The sequence below is a fragment of the Varanus komodoensis genome, unplaced genomic scaffold, assembly GCF_004798865.1.
Source record: "Varanus komodoensis strain SLA01 unplaced genomic scaffold, ASM479886v1 scaffold3, whole genome shotgun sequence".
Classification (NCBI taxonomy): domain Eukaryota; kingdom Metazoa; phylum Chordata; class Lepidosauria; order Squamata; family Varanidae; genus Varanus; species Varanus komodoensis.
In genome coordinates this window covers 39,538,626-39,562,144 of record NW_025335761.1, presented here as the reverse complement: position 1 = coordinate 39,562,144, position 23,519 = coordinate 39,538,626, and the positions used below count along the sequence as shown (strand labels likewise).

Sequence of the window (23,519 nt, the reverse complement as noted above, 5' to 3'; positions counted from 1 at the left end):
CTCCCACTGCTTTTTTAACATGAACTCACATACAACGACAAAGGGCTCTTCCAGCAGAAATCTTGCTTCCTACCATAATCTTACTTACTTCCTTTCCTGCTCAAAAGGAAATGCTTGGTTAACCTCATTATATTAAATCAGCATTATACGTTAGTGCATTTACATTGCTGCATAATCAGGAATTATCTTATTTAATGTGTGCCCTAAATTAGAATGCCTGAAATCATTCTAAAAAGCAAATGTGACTCAGTGGCTGAATTACTGTAATATATGGAGTTGTGTTTAAGCAGATACCAACCCACTTTATAAATCCCATGGTCGCCTACTCTGTAGGATGAGCATTCGTGACCAAAGAGTAGTCTGTAAATCTACCCACATTCTCTCTTTGCAATAGGAAACATAACTAACTTTAACACTCCCACCCAAGCATCCTGTGAAAGGAAGGAGAACCCACAGTAGGCTTAAAGTAACTAATATTAGGCACAGATTTTATTTTTAATATTTTAAATCTTTCTTTGATAATGAGTTTGGATTTATCAAAGAAATAGGGGTATGGATTATAAAATCTCATTAATTCAGATTCCTTTATCAGTAATCACATCTATTAGTTGACAGCTTTACACATTAAGGAGATGTAATAATTTTTTTTATTTTTTTTTATTTATATCCTGCCTTTTTCCTACAAAGGGCTCAAGGCAGCTTACATTATCTCTCCTCCTCCATCTTATCCCCACAACAACAACCCTGTGAGGTAGGTTGGGCTGAGAGACTGTGACTGGCCCAAAGTCACCCAGTTGGCTCCATGGCCGAGCGGGGACTCGAACCCAGATCCTCTGAGTCCCAGTCCCATGCTCTTAACCACTACACCACACTGGCTCTCTTGTATACAACTTTCAGATTGAGAGAAATAATGTGCTGTCCGAAGATAAATCCTACATATCTAAGTATGTAATTTGTGAACATCAGCTCTTCCATCTCAGTAGATCATCAAACCAAAGTTAAGACTTCCTCATCCTCAGAGCCATTCTTTCTTTCCAAATGCATTAACAGTTCTGTATGTTCTGTTTTGAAAGACAATCAAATTGGATGTTCTTAATGATTGAATTCTAAACCATTTTAACCGTTTGATGGTTGAAATTTGAATTCTAAACCATTTGGTTCACACCAAATGTGTTACAATGGTCCCCTTTTGTCCTTGATCACATGATAACTCATCCTAGCACACAGAACTCATTAATCTCATAGAACTCCTATAAGTGTTTGTTTATTTATTGGCTTTCTATCCCACTTTTTGCTTATGAACTCATAGCGGTGTACTCCATTCTATTCCACCTGCTCTTATCCCCACAACAACAACCCTGTGTTCCCAAGTTTTCATGCTTTTTTATGGAGATTCCTACCTCCAGAGTACAATGACTGCAGGCCTGGTTCTCTGTGAATTTATACAGCAGTAGCAGTAGCTTTTGTAATGGTATAAAAAGGATGATTGATAAAATGAAAGTGAACTGGAAATATTGCCCTTTCTTCACCGAATGAAATAAGTAAATGGAATAGATTGGAATGATAGCAAACCTAAAAATAACGAATTGGTATGTTCAGGTACACAGCTCATGAGACTAACAATTCAGATGTGTGCGTTATATGTGTGTATAGGTATGCTGAGGGTGGGGTGGGATCAGGAGAAGATTTCCTGACAAGATTTCAGTAGCAAAGGGAAAAAATCAGCAAGAGTTAAGGTGTTGCTGTAGCATTTATTTAATGACAAATTGAAAAACAGACAATTCTTTATCATAATTTGACCTAGCAATGATTCAGTTTTCCATCTCATTTCTGAAAGCAGGGTTAACGCTAGGCCCAGCCAGGGTGAGAAGCGAGTTGTTTAAAATGGATTTGCAAACTGTGTTCTACTTTGACTGTACACTGAACAAACTAGAAATAGACAAAACTGTCAGTCGGTCTCAAGATTGTCAGTTTTTTGAAGTCTAGCACATTAAAATTGAACTTCATAATTTAACAATTATGAAAATGTGTGCCCTTTTCCTTAATTAATGCATTAATGTATGCATTTTAAAAATACACATTTTGAACACATGCATCCATTCCATGAAGCATGTTTGTGTGTGTTTTGGAAATGTGAGGATTATTCTTTGCTCATTTTCAAATGTACGTATGTTGTCAAATGCATTTTTTGTGAATTGCAATGCAAGCTGAATGTGTACCAGTTTCCATTCACAAATTGCATTTGGTTCTGCGTACAGGTCTAAGAGGTGTGAGTTGGGTAGGCTGGGTAGGGCTGTTAACCAACCCTTGAAGAGAAAAGCTTTCACCATTCCCTTTTCATGACAAGGCACTTTCCTCAGCTCTCTGACCTTTGCTTGCCAGGTGATAATCAAGACATTGTATCTAGCTTCCAGGGACATGACTTAGCTTGAACATATTTCAATGTAAATTTGACGTCTCAAGTACGGTTAAGTTAGCAAGCCACAGTTTCCACTAACCATAGTTAAGCTTTGTGTCTGTTCTAAGGCATTGCATAATTTAACTTTCCAGAAGTACTTCCAGGCTGCTTTTGATAAAATAAAACCACATTAAGTGGATATAATAAAATCAATGTTAAAAATCCAGTTCAATCCATAAAAATGGAGATTACCAATTGAAATCAATAAAAACAAAAGTTACCAATGAGAATCATGCCCAAACTTATAGGATGGGCAACAAAAACAGGTGAGTCTTCAAAGTCTATAGAAATGCTTCTGATCTCATCATAGCAATGTGAGAAAAGAGAGGAATCCAGCTTCATCAGCATGTTATCACAACCATGGGTTAGGGTTATGATAACACTAAATTTAATAAAATAAAAAACACTACAGGTCGTGCAATCCTGGGAAACCTTAACTTGCATTATTTGTTTATTAATTTATTACGTTTTCATTATGAAGTATTGTATAAGTGTGTGTTTATGTTTATAGCTCATAATGTTCTCTTTATTTGCAGGAGCGGATAACAGCACTGGAAACAGTAAGTGTGTGTGTGTGTGTGTGTGTGTGTGTGTGTGCGCGCGAGAGAGAGAGAGAGAGAGAGAGAGAGAGAGAGAGAGAGAGAGAGAGAGAGAAGCTCTTTATTTCAAATTTATTGCAATCCTCACCAGATTTTATGCAGGATTTTTAAGGGAGAATGGGTCTGGTATATTTAAAAGTAATTTTCCAAACTATGAATCAACTTCTAAGAGTTCTTGTTTGCCAGTTGGCTACAGTAAACCAAATAATATGTAAAAAGGCACAGTACATCCACATGAGGTCACTTAACATGGAAATGTGTTGGTAAAGTCAACCATATTTTAAAGGTCAACTGGAAGTATAAATTAGACAAAACTTCAAATTTGTTTGTACTTGAAAATGACAGGTGGGCTTACATTTAGTTTTACCAAAAATTAAATAACATTTCCATAGGGAAGCTGAAGTCATTCTGCTAATTACAGTTGTATGGACAGGAAAACAAAAGTTGATAAAATTAGGATTTAGCCACTGATCTTTGGAATTTTAAACCAGTAATTCACATTTTTTCCTCTAAGACCACAGAGTTCTTGCAGACCCAAGTAAATCAACAATTGTGCTGTTACCTGCTTCACTCTTCCATCCAGGGAAGAAATTTGGTATTGCTCCAATAATCCTATATACCTTAACTGACTGCAAAGGAATACAAGTGGAGCCTGTGGATGCATGGCCATGATGTTATAGTCAAATTGGCCATACATATTTTTATTTCTGAGGTTAGAATTGTTGGCAGATTTGTGACTTGTATGTAAGCTAGACTGAAATAGAGCCAAATAATCAGTATTTTTTTTAAACTGGAACTGAAATGCAGCCATATGCCTGAGCACCTTCCTGAGGAATGAAAGACTGGATATGGGGCAATAGTTAATTAAGATTACCAGGGTTAAGATGATGATGATGTGCTTTACATTTCTATAGGTTTCTTTAACTAGGGCTTCAGGGAATCATTGACTGCCTTTTGAAGCCCAGTTACATATGCCTAGGCATGCTGTTTAAGAAACCAAGTTAGGCAAGGGTCAAACATATATGTGGTATTAGTCCCACTTGTCCAAGAAGTATGAAGTACACCCATTCTGAGCAATTTCTACTGCAATATCAAGATGAAGGCACATATTACGTCTGTAAGTGTAGCTCTGTATGTGGTCACAAGGGCCCAAACTTGCAGATACAGAAGTATGCCAGATTCCATGGAAGAAAACTAGAGAAAAAGATAGAAAATGTGTTGGATTTGCCATATTTAATACTTAAAGAATAAATATTCTTTTGTATAAAAAGCTATATTAACATCTCTTATAGAGCCCAGTACTAACCCAGATGGCTGAATGGTCGAGGGTAGGATGCTGTGTTGTTGGCTCACCTTATTTGTCAGAGAGGAATACTGTTGGCTTGGGGGCACTCTCTCACAATAAAAGCCCACACAGATCTTGTTTGGGCAAAACAATGCCATTAGAAATTCTCCCATTGTTGATAGCAGATATCCCCAAAATGGGGCATTCCATGAGTGGAATCCAAAGTCAATTTGATTTCACCAGATAGTCCTTACCTGGACTTGCCAGCAATGCCAGCTCTGGAGCTGCTTCAACTAACCATTGGTGTTACTGGGAGAAAACGGTAGCTACATTGATCCTTTGGTCTAAATTGCTTGGTAAAATCTCTCCCACCACCAGCAGCATGAAAGAGCAAGGCTGGGGGTGAAATGGTAGAATGATCTTGTTACTCCCATCAGCCCTACACAAGATTGTTCTTATTATGGTCTTTGCACAAAAGTACTTGCTCATTATTCAATGAAAAAATGAAGTTTGTTAACTTTTCTCTCACCAGAATAGTAGTGTAATACAAAATACAGCTATTAAGTATGCTCACATACATGCAAACCCACAAGAGGAGGAAGAAGACCTTTCAACAGCCTACTGTGAACAATTTGCTTGGCATTTTGTAAAGTCTCTTGAATCAACTCCAACTTGGATGCTGTAGTTGTTACAGATGGTGGATGAAACTTTGGCTTTTGCTTCTTCATTGTTATTGGATATTTTTCAATTTGTAAAACCTGAAGATGTGAACAGGATCTTTCAAGGAGTGAGAGCCACCGCATGTGTTCTGGATCCTTGCCCTTATTTTTATTTATTTATTTATTTAGAATATTTATATGTTGTCCTGTAGCAAAGGCCTCAGGATGGCTTACATAAATAAATAAGAATAATATAAAACATAATACAAATGAATTTCAGATCCACCCTGGCTGCAGATTTCTTGGCTCATAAAAGCAGCCAGAGGGGGACTAAGTGAATATGCAGTGTGGCTAATGCCTCCCTTGGTCACTGAATCCCACTGTATTGGATATTCTTGAACCCCATAGTCCTGGATAATTAGCTACTTTTCTCCAATATTCTGTTTTTGTTCAAGGTATTACAGGATGCAGTGGCCTCCTATCTCCAGGAAGTCCTTGATGACATGGAATATTTACATCCATTTCAATTTGGCTTCAGACCTGGTTAAAGGCTGGAAACAGCTCTGGTCACCTTGATGGATGATCTATGCCTAGAAACTAGGGTGTGTGCATATGTCCCTGTTGGTTCATCTGGACCTCTCAGTGGCCATCAATATCATTGACCATGGTATTTCTTGACTGTCTCACTGGGATGGGAAATAGAGGCATTGTCTTCCAATGGCTCCATTTCTTCCTGGATAGGTGAACCCAGTAAGTGGTACTGGGGGACTCCTGTTTGACTCTGTGGAGTTTTTTTTTTCCCTGTCCCCCATGCTATTTAACATACATGTGAAGCCATTGGAGGAAATTGTCTGGAGTTCTGAGGTTTTGTGTCACCAGTATGCTAATGACACACAACTCTCTTTCTTCTTTCTTCTTTCCATCTCATTCCGCAGAAGCTGTTTCAGTGCTAAATCAGTGTAAAAGACTGGATGAGGGCCAACAAATTGAAGCTTAATCCAGGCAAGACAGAAGTGCTCCTAATAAGTTGGAAGGTAGATTAAAGAATAGGGATTCAGCCTGCACTGGATGAGGTTATACCACCCCCCGCACCCCCATCCCCGAAGACACAGGTCCACAGCTTCGGTGTACTTCTGGATTCAGCACCGAGCATGGATGCCCAGCTTTTGGTGGTGGCCAGGAGTATATTTGCATAGTTAAAATAAGTGTACCAGCTGTTCCCATTCCTGGAGATGCCTGATTTGGCCACAGTGACACATGCCTTAGTTACATCCTGTTTGGATTGCTGTAAAGTACTCTACACGAGGCTGCTTCTGAAGAGTGTAAGGAAACTTCAGCTGTTTTGGAAAGCTTCTGCCAGATTGCAGATTGGGCTGGCTAATGGCAGGATACAACTGTTTTGCTGAAATAGTTTTACTTGCTCCCAGTCTTTTTCCAGACCCAATTCAAGGAATTCTTTATGATCTATGAAATCGTATAAGGCTTGGGGCCAGGCTATTTCAGAGGATGTAATCTCCCCTGTGAATATATCCAACCCTAAGATTTTTGGGGAAGGCCCTTTCTTGGTCCCACCTCCTTCACAGCAGCACTTGGTGAGAATACAGGAGAGGGCCTTGCAGTGGCTGACCCAAGATGGTGACACTGGCACCCTTCTTGTTATATTTTCAAAGGAAAGCAAAAACTTTTCAGTTGTGGCAGGGCATTGGTGGTAGTCTGGACCAGAGAGATGGGATTGGAGTAGCTCTGCTTTTTATATTGTTGACATTGTTGCTTTAAATTTACACTTTTAATATTCTATTCAATTTAAGTATATTTTAAACTTTTATATTTTTCTACTCAGGATTTAATGCTGTAAGCTGTCTTGAGTCCCAAAATTGGGACTAGGCTTAATATAAATTAACAACAACAACCACTTAGCAGAAGTGTACAGAATTAACTGTTCTATTACACCAGAAATTATTTGGATCATTGGGGACATAGCTTAGCAAATTATTCTTCCATTGATAAATATTTTGATTTCCTTCTAATGATTTAATTATGATAAAAGCTGTCTAAACCATGAGCGTTAAAACATAAGCAAGCTTAGCTGATATATTCATCTATTGCACTGCCATAATATGGAAGTGCAGGCACAAAGCTAGAGGAGTTTTGTATGTTCAAGGAATTACTTAAGGTGGACACTGTGAACACCCAGCCTTTTCTCTTTTGGACTTGTTGGTACTGGTAGTTTGTAGTAATTCCTGTGATTTTGACAACCTTTACTGGCTCTGACTTGTGTACCAGTGTAAGTATGATTTGCGTCCCACACAGTGTTCATAAATGATCACTGACAAACAAGGCTTTTATACCAGCATATGGAGCAGGAGTAGAGGCTCTTGTAGAAATAGAAGTATGAAGAAGTAGTTATGGCCACCAATTTGGATAGCTTTGTGGGAATGCAGGGAGTAGGTTGCAACAAAGCATCAGAAGCAATTAGATTATTATTTATATGGAGGTTATGAAGATCAACTAATGCAGTTAAACTATACTTCTGTTTTCTGAATCCAACTTAGAATCTTTCCTTTCAAATAACTATATTTTCAACTCCTTTGTGTTGCTCTGTACATTCTCCCAGTCATTTGAAATCTAATCAAGAGGACAGAAACAGATCCCCCAACTATATAAATAAGAGGAAGTCTGCAAACAAAGAAGAAACCCAAACCTTCTTTCTTCTCTTCTGACAATGGCAGTACCCCCTTACAGGCAAAAATCCATCTTGCTCTTGCACATGAACACATTGTCTCAAACACTGTATACCTCATTTTGAAATAGAATATTCCATAATCTAATTTTGGGGGCAGTGAACCCAAAAACAAGGCTTTGGGGGAACGGAGAGGGTTTTTTTCCTGAATTTTTGTCTCTGTGTGTAGTTTGTTTTTGTTTTTTATTTTGGAGGCCTGATCTTTTTACAATTCGTGTGACATGTTCCTTCAATTACTGTTTGTTTACTTACTGAAGATTTTTGAAAAATTAGTCCTTCTAAGTGGCTTTTACACTTTGATTTAAATGCATTTATCTTGTCCTTTTTAAAGTAATGGGCAGAAATGCACTCTGTTACTGTCTTCATTCACCTGTGATTAAATGAGACACTAACAGTGTGATCAAGCGTATTGATCCATATGTAGATTCCATTGTTCTGGATGACACTTTTTTCTTCTTATCTTTGGTTCTTTTTCTATTTCTCTATATTTAGCTTACTTACTAAGTACAGAAATATTAAAATCTGAGGTCCAGATCTGGCAGTCTATCCAAAATAGGTAAAGTATGATTCATATTAAACAGGATGACAGAAATATAAGAAATTTTTCAGGTATCCATAATGTTGGTAAAGTGAAAACATATGAAGGGAAAATGCAAAAGCAGAATTTGAAAGGCAGAGTCTTAAGGGTAGAAAGTCACTGATCACATGTAAGAAGGTGATGGAAATAACAGCAGAGGGGAATGCCCAACAGAGAAGAGAGCACATTACAGCTCCTCCATGTTTGCATAGAAGAGAGGACAGAGGGCTTGTTGCTCTGCCTGCAGAAGCTGTAAACTTTATTGAACTTCTTGATGTTTGGATGCCATAATGTTAGCTTTGGATTTAAGGGCTGCTTAAAGTGATTATATTTGTCAAACTACCTATCTTTCTGGTATCACTATAACTGCTTCAGATATGCAATTGTCTAGGTAGAATGCTGCCTTTGGATATTACAAAGATAATATGAGCATGTTCTACCAAATGCAGAATCTTTAACTGATCAGTTTCCCTCCACATAGAATGAGAATCAGAGTAAAATGTTCATTGTAAATCATGTATTTTTGTTAGTGTCATCCTTCATTTCACAATCTAAGATAGAAGTTATGGAGCATACAGACAAAGTAGCCTGTAATATGGAGGTTTTTAAGGATATGACAAACATAATTTACCCAGTTTTTTTTCAAGAAGGGAGATAATTTGTACCTATTCTTTTCAGCTTTCTTTAAGAATACTGTCTTCCCTGTACTTTATTTTTTTAAATCAGATGTATATATGTAGGAGTTGAAGATATTACTGATCAGAAGGCCAATTATGTGTTCTGCCTTGAAAGGTATGAAAGCAACCATCCCACAAAGAAACATTTAAATAAATCAGTTATAAGATAAAGGGATACATTGCTACTGTTTTGATTTTGCTCACTCCTTCCACTGCATTACTACATGTATTACAACTGTAGGGTAAGATATATAAAATATAAATGTATAATTTTTGGAGGGTCAGGAGGATCAGAACTTCACTGGATGGTTAAATGTTCAGCTCAGGAATCAGCATTTAAGGATAAAAATGAGTTCACAGGAGAGTCAAAGGTGCAGCTCAGTAAAGAGAAATTGAAAATTAATTAGGACGTTTTCCCCCTTTCGATTGGCAAAATGTTGGGGAGGAGAAATGAAAAATGCCCATGTGGGTGGCTGTGTAAAGCTGGAAAATATAGTACATGGTGACAAGAAGAGTTACAGTTGGAATTTGTGAAGTGGGAGAAAGGAAGAGAGAATCTGAGAAAACCAGAACTGAAGTTAAACCACTGTTACTGAAAGAGGCTGGGGTGGAGACTTATAAAAGTTCCAGAGTGAGAAACTGAACTGAAACCATTCTAGTTTAAAACATCCTAAATGCATTCTAAATTTCCTAGCCATTCCATATGGTATATTACTTAAGCATCAAGTTTATAGCTACAAGTGCAGTTACTGAACCTGGGACTTTCTGCATGAAAAGTCTGTGCTCTATTGCTGAATTTCAGTATCTAGACATCAGTTTTATATTGATCGGAGAAGTGACCACATCTTTACAGCATTATGGAGATAGTCATGGAGATGGACAGTTCAACCCTCATGGGGACCCAAAATCTTTCTAGAGAAATATCTTCACTGCCTCTTACATTGCCTTTCCATTGCTTTGTAACCAGATTTCATCTTCTTCCAGAGTGTTTTGGATTCACCATCCTCTATGCCAGGCCTGGACTGAAAGTAGATTTCCAGTTGTTCCCCACCCCACTTTCTAAATTTCAACTCAATATGCTTGATCATTGGCTGGGTTAGCAGGGGCTTCTGGGACTTTAAGCCCACAACATCTGGAGAATTTCTATCCTCTTTGTTCTATGCTGTGGATATTCCTCAGCCTCCTTATTTATTTATTATTTAGGATATTTGTATGCCATCCTTTGCAAGAGGCTCAGGATGACTTACACAAATAAAATACAAATATCTAACACAACATAAATTAATTGACCTACTCTGGCTGCAATTAAAATATGATGATAAATTCAATATTAAAACTTATTAAAATATTGATTAAATAAAAAGGTCTTAACCTGGCACTGAAAAACATATAATGACGGCGCCAGGCAGACCTCTCTGGGGACTGCATTCCATCGACGGATGTTCCTCTTATCATAATGTTCCTCTTTTCAAAAGGTGCCAGGTTGCTTCAACAAAAAGACACTTTGACCCACAAGCAGCTTCTATGCCTTCCTAAATGGTTGTACAGAGCCCGGGCTTTTCCACTGCTGTCATCCATTTTAGTTCATCATGGTTGCTCCAGGAAGACCCACTGAAGAAAACGGTGGTTCCTTGGGCTTGCAAGGGGCTGATTAACAAATGTGAAATGGGCATTTCTATTCATTTGCACCTGGTAAAAGCATTCTTTCAATATTATTATAAGGTGCTTTCTCCAATCCAAAGACATCTGGAGTCTAGACTGGAAGTTCAGTTATTTTAGCATTTGATTCATTTCTTTCTTGGATTCCAATGCCAACAAATGTTTATTGTAAAATTCCGTGTGGTTTAGCCTTCAATAAAAAGGATATTTTCTAAAGGTGGTGTTTGTTTACTTGCCATCACTTCAGACTGATGCCCACAACTTTTTGCATAGTGCAATGAAGGTTGACCCACTCCACATACCAAATTCTACTGGCAGGCATATAGGTTATGATATTATAATCTCAGCTCTACTCCCTGACACATGCACACCCACTTGGATCTAGTGAAATTTTACGATTTGTAGAAGCTTTCAGACCTTGCTCCCCCTGCCTGACTTTCCTTATGACTCTTTCTTTCCTCCCACAACTTGTGTTTTTCCCTTTATTCTTACTGTTTGCAGTGAGCGCTCCATTAGTTGTAGTTGTTGAAGTCTTGTTTCTAAAACAACCTTAGTTCCTTATCTTTTCCCAGAGTACTTTCCCCTCATATCAATGGATAAATCACTGGACCATTTGCTACAATGTCTATAATTCAGTAGAAGAAGCATCTTGAATTTGTATATTGTCACTCTGATTCAACTGGATGGTGAAAACTAAACACAAATTTGTCTGTGTATATGGATCCCTTTTCCAAAAAGTTAAAATTCTGCCAATCATCTGTTTGGAAGCAGGAAGCAAAGGCGTGGATTGTTCAGCCATTCCCTGCTAAAGAATGACTTTGTAAGCCCAAGATGGTCTTCATTTTCTCCTCTGGATTAGAACCTATTCTTGCATAAAATATCCATTCCTTTGTTTCTCTTTCTTGTCCCCTCATTTTCTCCCACTTTTAGATCAGTGATTTTTTCATACATGTGTATGTTACTAACAGCAAACATATGGTTAATTATCATGGGAACAAACAGCATGAATTACTTTGTGAATTACTTTGGCCAAACAGCAATCTGGTTTAAAAGATGTTGATAAAGATAATAACTATTTTAACTTCTCCCAGAAGCTGACTTTAGTATATTCAGGAAGTGGGCACACTTTTTCTCTCTTGTAACAGTTTTTATTTTTAAGAAACAGAGAAAAAAACATATATATCATAAATATAACATTACTAAAATGTCTTTTCTGCAGCAATATTTATAATTACATGTTGTTTAATTTAAAACAACACACTTTTCCAGCAACAACTGCTTAAAATATATATTTGAACAATTAATAAACACACTCCATCTCACTCCTAAACCTTGTAGCATAAATTTTTGGTTACAGCTGCAGACTGTTTCAGTCAGTTTCTTCATTCTGCAGTATTAACGTAACATAATCTGTGTTGGATCTCGACTTAGTCATGCTTGGAATAAACCAATTAAACCAATTGGGCCTAAGTTAGTTACGTGACTAGCTTAAGTTCCTTTAGATCTACTCTAAGTATGGCCCAGTGAATTTGATGGAATAGAGGCCCAATGTGAATCCCTTAATTACTCTTTCGTGCCCTGCTTCAAATGGTGCAATTTGTCTTCTCTTACCTGTTCAGAACTTTCTTTCATAAATCTTATTTTCAAACTACTATAAAAATACAAGGTCTCATGTATCCTAAAGCTTCTTTGTTTCATTCACTGCTGTTATGTCTTGCAATGAGAATATTTATCACCAACTATTAGTCTCCTCCAATGTAGACTGACTTAAAAAAAAAGTTCACATTGGCTGGAAAATGTTTTGGGGGATAGTGATGCCTCACTCATTGCCTTCCCCCCGAATCCAAACACAATCTTTCATCTTTGGAGGTGAAGCTGCTGCAGAACTGTGCTAGCTGCATGGGCAGCAGCAACAGGTGGGAGGGAGGAGGTAAAAATATACAAGTTCAGCAGATGTATAAACACTTTAAATAAGGAACATTCTAAACAATTCAACACTCAAAATCTTCCAGACTATATCCTCCTAAGGTTAGCTCTGTTCGATGAAATACTGAAACAATTGTTGTATCATGGTGCTTTTGTATTTTGAGCAAATATAGAATTTATATCACATTTATGTTCAAGATTTACTTAAAACTAAATATGTTTTAAGAATAGGACTGTCATGCTTTTCTCCTTCTGAAAGGCTACTAGTTTGATATTACATTTTATTAACCCATGATAAATTACCTCAGCCTGATTTTTCAGTTTATCAATTTACTGTTCCTTTAATTTAGAATATTTGTGGAACTACTTAGGAAATGTTGTCGATCTGTTTGCTTTAGCTCCTGTATTCCCTTTTTTCTACATTTGAGAACTTTCTTGCTTATTTTACAGTCTTGGCTTATGGGCTTAAAGCCATTGGTATGGTAGAGGAAGTCCACTAGCACATCAAGACTCTCTTCCTGTTACTTCTGCCCTGTAGCCATCTTTGCCACATGAAAATCTGTTTTGTAGGCTCCCAAACCCTGTTTAAACAAACATGTATTCTGACAGTTAAAAGAAAAGCAATGCCTTTATTTGACTATCACTCCAGAAGCACACATGTGTGACAGTATGCAAGAGAGAAGGTCTCAGGACACTGATAAGCCACAAAGTTAATTCATGTCATTCTGACCTAAGGCCTTTCCTTTCACCGATTCCTGGCAAGGCTTTCCCAGCCATCCAGAGCAAGTTCAGAGGATGCAGTGGAGGGTCATGCAACTTTGAATTGCACCGATGGAACGTCTTCAGCAGAGTGACACAGTTGGATACAACCCTTATGGTTGCTGTGTATTTTACTACTGCATTAATTTTGTGTTCTAATATGCATTAACATTAGTATACACCTACTGAGCACTGGACATCATCAGAATAAGATTGTCTTTAGTGTGGCCTCTTTCAACAATGATATTACATTGCCCCTGAAAAATCTCTGTGATTTTTTAGCTAAGAAATACATACGGGGCTTTCCCCACTTATTTCATCTTGAATTACCAGCTGGAACAAGCTGTTTTTTTCTCATTTTATGACCAAAATAGTCTGATTTTCTACAATTGTGTGCCCTATTATTTCTTGTTTTTATATATTCTCTTAGTAATACTTTGTTGGCCACCATATCAGTCCAAGTAATTTGTAACACCCTACAGTTAATCCACATTCCAAATGCTTCTTTTTATGGCAGTATGTATTAAAGTTCATGATTTCATGGCACGTAGTAGAACTCTGGATATGTAAAGTGCAGTGCAATGCACATTCTCAAGGCTAGTTTTAAATTTTTATTATATATTATATTTTTGATCTTAAAAACTGCTACTCCAGGCCATCTCAGAATAAACTGCATTATTGTGATCTACTGCTCATCTAGGCTGATTTCAACATACTTATATTATCAACTGACTTGGCACTGTAATTTTAGATCTTCAGCTACTTCTCAGATTCTTCCTACTAATTATCATAACTTGTATTTTACTTTAGTATAATTTTAAACCATATTCATTACTGCACTTAAATCAACAAATGCTTCTTTAAAGTTATTTCTGGAGTACAAATTTAAAAACTTTCAGTGCAGCCTTTTCTGGCTAGTAAAAGTTGCCAATTATTTCTTGCAGCAAGACCTTTGTTTTTCAACAATTCCATTAACATATCTTGTTTTATTTTATCAAAAGCCTTTTCATAGTCAATAAAGCAAGCACACACATCAACATTCATATCATGTAATTCTCCCTAAGAACATATAAACCAAATAGTGCTTCTCTGATTCCTAATCCACTTATTGATCAAAATTTTGTGTCTCCTGCATACCTGCACCATTATAATGTTCAGTCTCAATAATACCTTTGTAAATATCTTTCTTAACACCCACATATGAAATTGGATCACTTACAGTCTAATCCTGTGTCTAGCAGGTGTAGGATGATTGGGAGCTCCAGATCCCACCTTGGAAAATTACACTGGAGTGAGAGCTGTGACTCTGAATTTGGAGTGCCCTGGTCTACACTCTCACAGCTGGCATGAAAAGAGCTTCTCTGACAGTGGCTCCAAGGCAACAACAGTGACCTCAGGATGAGCTCCTGGGGCAGGGAGGAGACCGGTGCCCCTGGTATATGCAGTATCTTGGTTGCTCCTCAGATGCTTTCCCTTGCACTCCAAGGCACCATGCTCAGATAGCTGAAATCAGCCATCTAAGTGTTTTGATAGTGAGAGGAATGTGGAGGTGACCTGTGCCTCTGCACACCTCCTGCTATGCATAGGATACCTGTATCCTCTTAGTTTGAGGCATAAAGGCAGTCTCACTGGACTGGACCCTTAATTGTCAAATTTCTGTATATTTTCTATTTTTACTTTTTTGTATTTTCTTGAATTGACTTATGAACTGAATTTGTGTCAGATCTTAGATAAAGTTTTTGCCAACTTAATACTATGCCAGTACCTCTGATTAGCTTGAATATAACCTATTTGATTGCTTTCAGTATTGTTGTTAATTAAATCTTGTGTGGATTTCTGTGTATCCTATCTACTTGATGGTAATTTAAGTGTGATGGTAATGTGATGTTAGTAACTACAGGTTCTTCCTTCACAGAAAATAGTGTCATAGTTCTTCATGTTAATTTCATATCTTCATCCCATATGTCTATTCAATATCTCCTCCAGTTCATGTCCCCATCTTAGCATTAAAATCTGCTATTGTGAAATTTCATATATTTATAACCTCTTCATTTTTTCATGATTTTTCTATAGATTATTTACCTTGCACATATGCATATATGGTGTCGCTGTCTGTGGTATTTGCTTTAATTGACTAAGCATCACCCATGACAGTGTTGTCTGTGTGCCATTACAGACAACCTAACACAGCACGCCAGAGTGATATTTTACCGTTGCTGGTCTGTTGTGTGGTTTGAATCCCATTGTGGTATTTCAGAATGCTGAGTTTGGTTTTGAGAAACTATGAACAGAAACAGTGGTCTCTTGTATGATTTCTTGGTACCAAGATGGCCTGTTGTATTATGCAAACCCAGAAAACACAATTCCTTGTGGTACCAAGACAAGAACCAGAAAGCTACTTGGCAAGAGCTGCCTGTTGCTACTGTTGGCAAGTCTTTCTGGCTAGCCAGAGAACATCACTGACAGCTGCCCTTTTGGGGCAGCAGCAAGTGATCAGCTGTATGAAGTTGGGGAAAGGAGCAGTGCCACTCAGCTGTTCCCCCACCCCTCCCTGCACACACTAAGGGAAACCCCTCATGAGTGTGAACAACGGGGGCAAGAATCAGCTGAGAGGGGGTGCCCAGGTAGGGACTCTGCTGTTCATCTGACTCCCAAGCCCTCCATGCCTGAGGGAAACCGCTGTTGCACTTGAGTGAAAGGGGAAAGGGTGGAAGGGAAATAGGTGGAAGGAGTGAGCATCAGCTGGGCAGTGGTACCTAGATGGGGCTTTCTTGATCAGCTGATTCCTCTGCTGCCTCCCGTTCTGATTTCTGCTTGCCAGAGAGACATCCCCCAGCCTTGTGTTGGGCATGACTCTCTGACAGGAGGATGTGAGAAAGGGGGTGAGCACCACATCCCCTTCATCACTGCTGCTTTCAAGATAGGCACTCGGGAGGGTGCCCGGTTGAGGTCACCTATCTGGCAAGCAGAAGGAAGAGTGAGCGCCATCTCCCCTTAATTGTTGGTGCATTCAGGAAAGGCATTCAGGGGTTTGTGGGGTTGGGATACCTCTCTCATGAGTAGGTGTGAGAAAGGGGCAAGCACATCTCCCTTTCAGTGCTGCTTGCAAGAAAGGTGCTTGGATAGGCACTGTGCTGGGGACACCTCTCTGGCAAGCAGGAGTGAGAAAGGGGGATGAGTAGGGGGATCAGCCAAGTGGAGGGATTCTTATCCATTGTGTGTGTGCGTGTGAAGGGTGGCAGGGACTACACTGAACTGTGCAACCTCCAAATGGGCACCGGCACCAGCTGATCATTGCCACTCTAGCTCATGCACAAGAGGGGCTTTCCTCAGGAGGGCATGGGAGCCAGCAGGGAATGCGCTGAGCAGTGAAGTCCCACCCCCAACCAGGCTCTACCACTCATCTGTTTCTCCCTGTCCCCCTTGCTTCTGTCAACAAGGGACTCCTCTCAGGTGTGCCTGCAGGAGTAGCATGGAAAGCAGCTGGGCGACACCGCTCTTTTGCAAAGTGCTGCCCACCTGACCTCGTCCCCTTTGCCTTAGTGTGGATCAGGCACCTTTCCCTTCTGCTCCAGTAGTCCCCTCTGAAGCAGGAGGTGGGCTGCCTGATCAGCTCCCTTGGCTTCTCTGCTGTGCTTCAGCGCATGAGCCCTATTTGTACAACAGAGATGTCTTGACTTCCATGATGAACCAACCAAGCAATTGCAGTTGTTCAAGAGAGGAGCTTCCTGGGTTACTACCTGGGAAGGAGATGGTGGAAGGGTTGGGGGAGTTTTTGCCACGAACATGTCAGGCATATTCAGGTAAGCCACACGCTTCAGTAACCATGTAGGGTTGCTTGTGGCATGCCTCAGAGTGCCCATTCTCTATTTGTACTGGGCCAGATCTTGACCAATGAACTTGATTTACTCCGAGAATCTGAATATTCAACGTATTCGATCCTCTTACTGTATTGCAGATTTTTCCTGCCACATACGTACTTCATATATCCCATGCTCTTAGTCTAACTTTTAACTGAGGAATCTTTAGCACCATAAGTCCTGCCAGGGATTGAGGGTTTTTTTTTTTAATTTTTCCCTTTAAACATAACAAGTATACATGCTAAAGAAATGTGATGCTTTTATTTTGCTTTCTCCATTGCTGTGCTACAGTCAGTCACAATGGCTACCATTATGCCGGTGGTTTTCCATCTCAAAGCCTCACTGGCATCCCTTGACCTCCAATCAGGAGTGACCCTGCTGCTGCCCAAAGGCAGGTGGAATTTACAGTTGGTTTCATTCCTCTGGGCTCTAAAGGCCTCCTGGTCAAGTTCCTCGACTCAAAACCATTGGGCTTTCTTAGAGGTCCAGTTATGTATCCCCAACACTCAGTATAACTCAGGTACATTGTGGTGTAACTCATCAAAATCAGTCCTGAGTCCCACCCTGTGGGAGTATGTTTCTATTTTAAAAGATATGTATATTTTAACATTCTGTCATCTTACTCCAGGAACCCTTCTTCCATTTTCTTTAAATAATTGCAATCTAATTCCATATACTCATAATTTTCTTTAGTTCTGGAGACTAATATAAATGTGTCCCCATGTTTATACAGTTGATTATCTATTGAACAAAATCCAAGTTCATCAGTTCATAACTAATTAGCAATTGTAATTTAATTATCTGTCTGTCTATATACACTATTACTATCTAACCAAATTATTCAATTAGATCAATATTTCTGATTTTATTTGAGGGACTTTTAGCTTGTCTTTTAATGAAAATAATCAAGACAGCAAATACAGTGACTTCAAAAAGGAAACAACATGCAACAAAATAAATTACTGTGAAAACAAAGTTAATTTCCCCCTAAAGACAAATTAAAACCCCATTTGTCATAAACAGGAACAGGGCATATTGAAAACATCAGCAATCGAGTATTGTTTTGAGAGATAGTGTCCAAAATGCCAAATGAAAACTGCACTGTTACCATCCACCAAAACAACGGGCAAAGATGTGAAAAAGGGTGTGGGTTTAAAATCGATCAATTAATCAATTAAACCTTTGTTCATCTGTCCATCACTTTAGCAATCAACCTTGATATGTTTGCCGGTTCTCATAATGTTCATTTCTGGCAGCCATTGTTTCAGATGGCACAGGGTATCACATCCAGGTACTATATTCTTGTAAGCCATCCTGAGACGCGATAGTGAAGGATGACATATAAATGTTTTAAATAAATATTGGGATGGAAAATATCTGTTCTTGGGCAGCACCCCAAGTGCTGTATGTTGCTTTGGCTATCATCCTAGAAGAAAGGTGAAATAGAAATGGAATAAATAAAATTGCAAATGTTTGATCACTGCCATATTACTAGGATTGGAATGGAATTATAAGTTTGTGAGGAAAATTGCTATCTGTTCTCTCTTTTTGGCCCAATATAATATTTAGCAGATTTTGGTAAGAGCCTTTTGAGGTTTCAGTTAGACCTTAGTATAAATACTTCATATCATCCTATTCATATGTTTTATATATAACTTAAGAAATAGCTTGAAAAAAATCATTTGTGGGCCAACTTTAACATTACATTATTAGTCAAGTTATAAGTAATTATTCAAATGCATTTACTGTCGCTTTAATTTATGGGTTGAAACGCTTTTCTTACAGATTACACTCTTGGGAATTTTGGAGTCTGTCCCTAAGCCTTCTCTAATTTTTCAGTACCTACAGCATGCAGATGGTCATTTGTGTTACCTAACTCGAGATGGGAGGTCATTGTTTCTGATGGAGCATTTTTGCTTCTGTCGTGGGTGCATTTCCTATGTATTAATTATAGAATCAAACCTTATGAATAACATAGGCAAACCTAATTTGTTTTATTTTTGTGTTTGTCACTGTGGTTCCAAGACTAAGAATATTATGTAGAGTCTGACTTTGATTTAGATCTGTCCCCAGGGACAGCCCAGGGCTGCCTATCAGTGCAAATGCATCAATATAAGGAGGATTAACTGTTCACATGCTCTTTAAACATCAAAGTGTTTATATGAAGTCATGGAAAATGAGTAATTTGTTTTATCATTCTTTCTGAGAACATAGAACACCTCTTAGAAAGTAAATAATCTTTTATGTTAAGAAAACAAGAAAAGATTAATAACATTCACTACCTGATGGAACAGTGTGCTTTTAAGTAAATTACCACCAATGCTGCTTTTATTGATACAACTGGAGTTTGTTGCCACTTATCAGCTTCATCAGTGTGCTGTATCAGTGCCCTTTGTTCCCTGTTAAATAATGAGCAGACAGACATGATTGTTCTCTTCAGGATTAGTTGTATGCATTATGGCACATCATCTGTAGTTTCTGGGAAATAATTAGCAGCACCTAATTGCCCCCTGTGTCAGGTGTTCCCACCATTCTTTTTAGCATTTTGTTCTGCATGGCTAAGCCTATCTCTTCTAATAGAGAAGAGTGCTATCATTAATGATACAAATATCACACTTGATCCATATTAAAGAGGTTTCTGTATGTGTCACGAAATTATTGTTGCATCACTTCCATGGGTCAGCTAAAAGCACAACTTTTTCTTCCTTTTTACTTGCATTTTTGCTTTCATTTTTACAGCAAACAAAACTCTTTTGTAATTTTATGTAGTCTCATTTTTTCACATTATAATAAGATGGAAAAACTATTCCTACAACCCCTTTCAGCAATTACCATAGTGTTTTTCAGCTGTCTCCTTAAACAAAGTTGTTCAATGATTACTGTTCTGCATAGAAGTAGTAATGTTTGTACTGAGCCAAGCACAAAGATATTTATTGCAAACCTACATGCAAGGCCACAAATGCTGTGATTGTATACCAATAGATCACCATTCTCATTTTAAGACTTTTAAAATTTCCTGTGCATATAATATACCCTGGACCAACAGTTAGATGAATAAGTAGGTCAAATCAAGCCAGAACTTTCCTTGAAACTGAAGGTATCATACAGCAGGCATATTATGAGACAGCAGGACTCACTAGAGAAGACAATTAAACTATGGAAATTTGAAGGCAGAAGAAAGGGAAGACCAGCTATGAGATAGTTTCTATAAAGGAAGTCCCAGCCTTGAGTTTACAAGAGCTGAGCAGGGCTGTTAAGGGAAGGCATTCATTCATAGGGCTGCCATAAGTCAGAGATGATGGCATGTAACAACAGCTCCTCATTGAATAAATTCTAAATCATACGGCCTCTTAAAATAATTTTAAAATTTGGAAATTGTGAACTGTGTGAAGAGCTCAGTTAACAAATCTAAATTTGCTAATTTACTGTAGCACAAACATGAATTGCCTCCTCGAAAGCAGTGTTGGAAAATGGCCTCTTTTGGATAAGGATGTATCAGTTGAAAGCTGACTTGTTAATGATTTCTGTCAATTGCCAAGTTTGGTAATGTAACTTTTAATGTGTCTTAGGAAGGAAGAGGAGACATTTAATTTAAAGGCAAGCAGATTGTTTAAAATTGGGAGCTTTTGAGTTCTTTTCATGTGGCAGAATGTCCCTGAAACATATTGTCCCTCTAAAATGACTGCTGAGCATTTGGGTCAGTTATTCTGTTTCACACAGTTAACTTTTCCATTGCTGAAAGCTGCAGAGGGAAGCCTGCTGAGAATCTGCTGTCTCTTTCAGATATCCCTCAACCTTTCAAGCCCTTATGAAGACCAGGGCCACAAATGACTCTGGGAAGAAGTAGCAAACCATGCAACTCATCATAAATTAATGGAGTGGAAAATCAAGGCTTTGACGAACATAAGGTCACTATAAATGAAGCATGCAATATGAATGAGTGCAGCTTCTTTGTGGGAGAAGCACAGTAGTGGGAAATTTAATGAGGGAGAGACATTGATAGACACCTCAGCATTTTTTTAGCCTATGAAAGGCAAGGTAAAGATGCCTGTTATAGGAGCTATTGGTTGATGACCATTTTAAGGTTTACCAGTAATTCTGTTTTACAAGGTGTTGCTAGTTCTTTTGGTAAATAGGACAGAATGTCTAATGTTCCATAGATAATATATAAATAAGAATTGTTTTTGGTACAGTTTATAAGATTAGAATTATATAATGTTTATAAGATTGGTAGTCTTTCAGACTATACCCCAGTCTGTTTGGAGCTGCAGTTTGCAGCTTTGCCAAGTGCTTTGTCTGTAGCACTTTAATGTTTGTCTCCTTAATGCTGGTATTTAAAAAAAAAATCAGATTTCTGCAGGGTTACTTAGGTATTTTAAAATCAGTGAGGTTACTCTTGATTCTTATGCCACCAAGTGGGAGGCTGGTAAAACTTTTATATGAGGCTGAATTATTGCTTATGCCTCCTATTAGATTGTTATTTTTTAAAAATGCAGCACTATCTCTAAATAAGAGGTTGAAACCTCTTATACCCTGGTTTGCCATTTGTCCAAACTCACAACTTTATCAGGAGTTGTAGAATATCAAACATGAATTGAGTAATGTTCTCCCACAGTAGGTGGAATTCGCCTCAACTTTATGACAGACTTATTGGGAAAATCTGAACATTCTGGTAAGATTCTGTTACGTCATCTTAAACAGCAAAAACACTGAAATGTTATTCAAGTGTTAAAGAAGATACAATATGCAGGTTTCCTACTCACATGTTTATACTTTTATTCTGATTTGTACAGTAAAACATCAGGGCAGGATATGCTCTGCCGATCTTCCTTGTTTCTCTTGCTTCCTTTGTGTATTATGAAAATTTATGAAAGCAATCATAAATATGAATAATGGAAGATCACCTGGTCTGGACAGGATTCCACTTGAGTGGTATAAAACATTTTACAAGATGTTCATTCCAAAGTTACATTCTCTTTATGATCATATTTTTGAATTAGGCTCCTTTTTCATAGCTATGTAATTTCTAAAACTGGCAAGAATTACACTTACTACACTAACTATTGAGTTATTTTGTTAATTAACATCAATATTAAAATATTAACTGCTTCCATATAGCCTGAAGTGCCTGTTCCTGCTTAATCTTGAAAGCTAAGCAGAGTCAGGCCTGGTTGAAATGGGTGACTACCTGTTGTGAGAACCAGAGAACTTTGGCTGCAGGCAGAATAGTAACGTAATGAATAAATAACAAACTTTGGATGATAAATCGCAACAAGTTATCATGACCCTGGTTTGTGTGAATCAGGTGGGATTTATTAAACATAAATAAGAAGCTGATAATCCTAGATTAGTTGTTGACCCTGTAGCTCTAGGACCCAATGAGGTGGGAATGCCCATAAGCCTCCAAATTCAGATGATTATGGGCATCCTGTGCAGAGTGACAGGGGCACAGAGGTAGTCTTTGCCTCCCTGCTGCTTCTGTCCTGGAAGCCAGACTGATGGTTGATTTCAGCAATCTAGCTGAGCCACTTTAGAAAGGAAGGGAAGGAGGCTGGAGTACCACCAGGACATGCTGTGTTTTGGCAGTCCTGGTCTCTTTTCCTCTCTGCTCACACCCCCAGAAAACTCCTTTACTCCTAATCCAAGGTCAGTGCTACAATATTGAAGAAGCAGACAGAACCATTCTTTCCACACCAGTTGTAAGGAGTGGGGAGGGGAATCTGAACATGGATCATAAGCTCATTGTCTCAAACCTTATACCTGGGAATTTGAAAAATCCTATGGCCCCCAAGTTCTATGTAAGGAGCCATAGGATTGCTTTGCTCAATATTGATAGAACAGACCAGGCTGCCATTATTTCTTTGGCAGGGGAACCTACATATATTCCATTGCTTTAACTACATTTAATAATTTTGGCTTTTCTATAGAATTTTTGAAATAGGTTAGAATTTTACATTCAGACCCAAGTCAGTGCTAGAGTTATGACCAATGGTCTCTTTTCAGCTTCCCTCCCTCCTTGGAAGAGGTACCTGACAGTGATGTCTGCTTTCTCCATTGATAATTACTTCATGCTTGTGTCTTTGTGCATGACATTAGAAACCAAATTATTTTTATGCTGATTAACATTTATTATCTCAAAAATTCAGTCATCTGTAACAGTTTTGATGCAGTTGATCAATACTCTGGTGATTTGTCTGGCTATTGCATTAATTGAGCAAAGTCCTAACTGATGCCTGTTAAAGATTGTGTATTATCTTATTGACAATTTCAATGGTGCCTAGATAATATTACTTATTGGGAAAGCTGATTGATGAGATCTC

General features: G+C 38.2%; 1 protein-coding gene across 4 annotated transcripts in view; it reads left to right on the top strand.

Annotated features, from left to right (window-relative positions):
• The window catches only part of CEP128 (centrosomal protein 128), a 210,333-nt gene that overhangs the window by 159,222 nt on the left and 27,592 nt on the right, over positions 1–23,519 (top strand). For all 4 annotated transcript variants that reach the window (XM_044436403.1, XM_044436402.1, XM_044436400.1 and 1 more), the window contains one exon: positions 2,995–3,018. In XM_044436403.1, the coding sequence (XP_044292338.1) occupies positions 2,995–3,018 (24 nt within the window). The remainder of the gene's footprint in view (positions 1–2,994; positions 3,019–23,519) is intronic.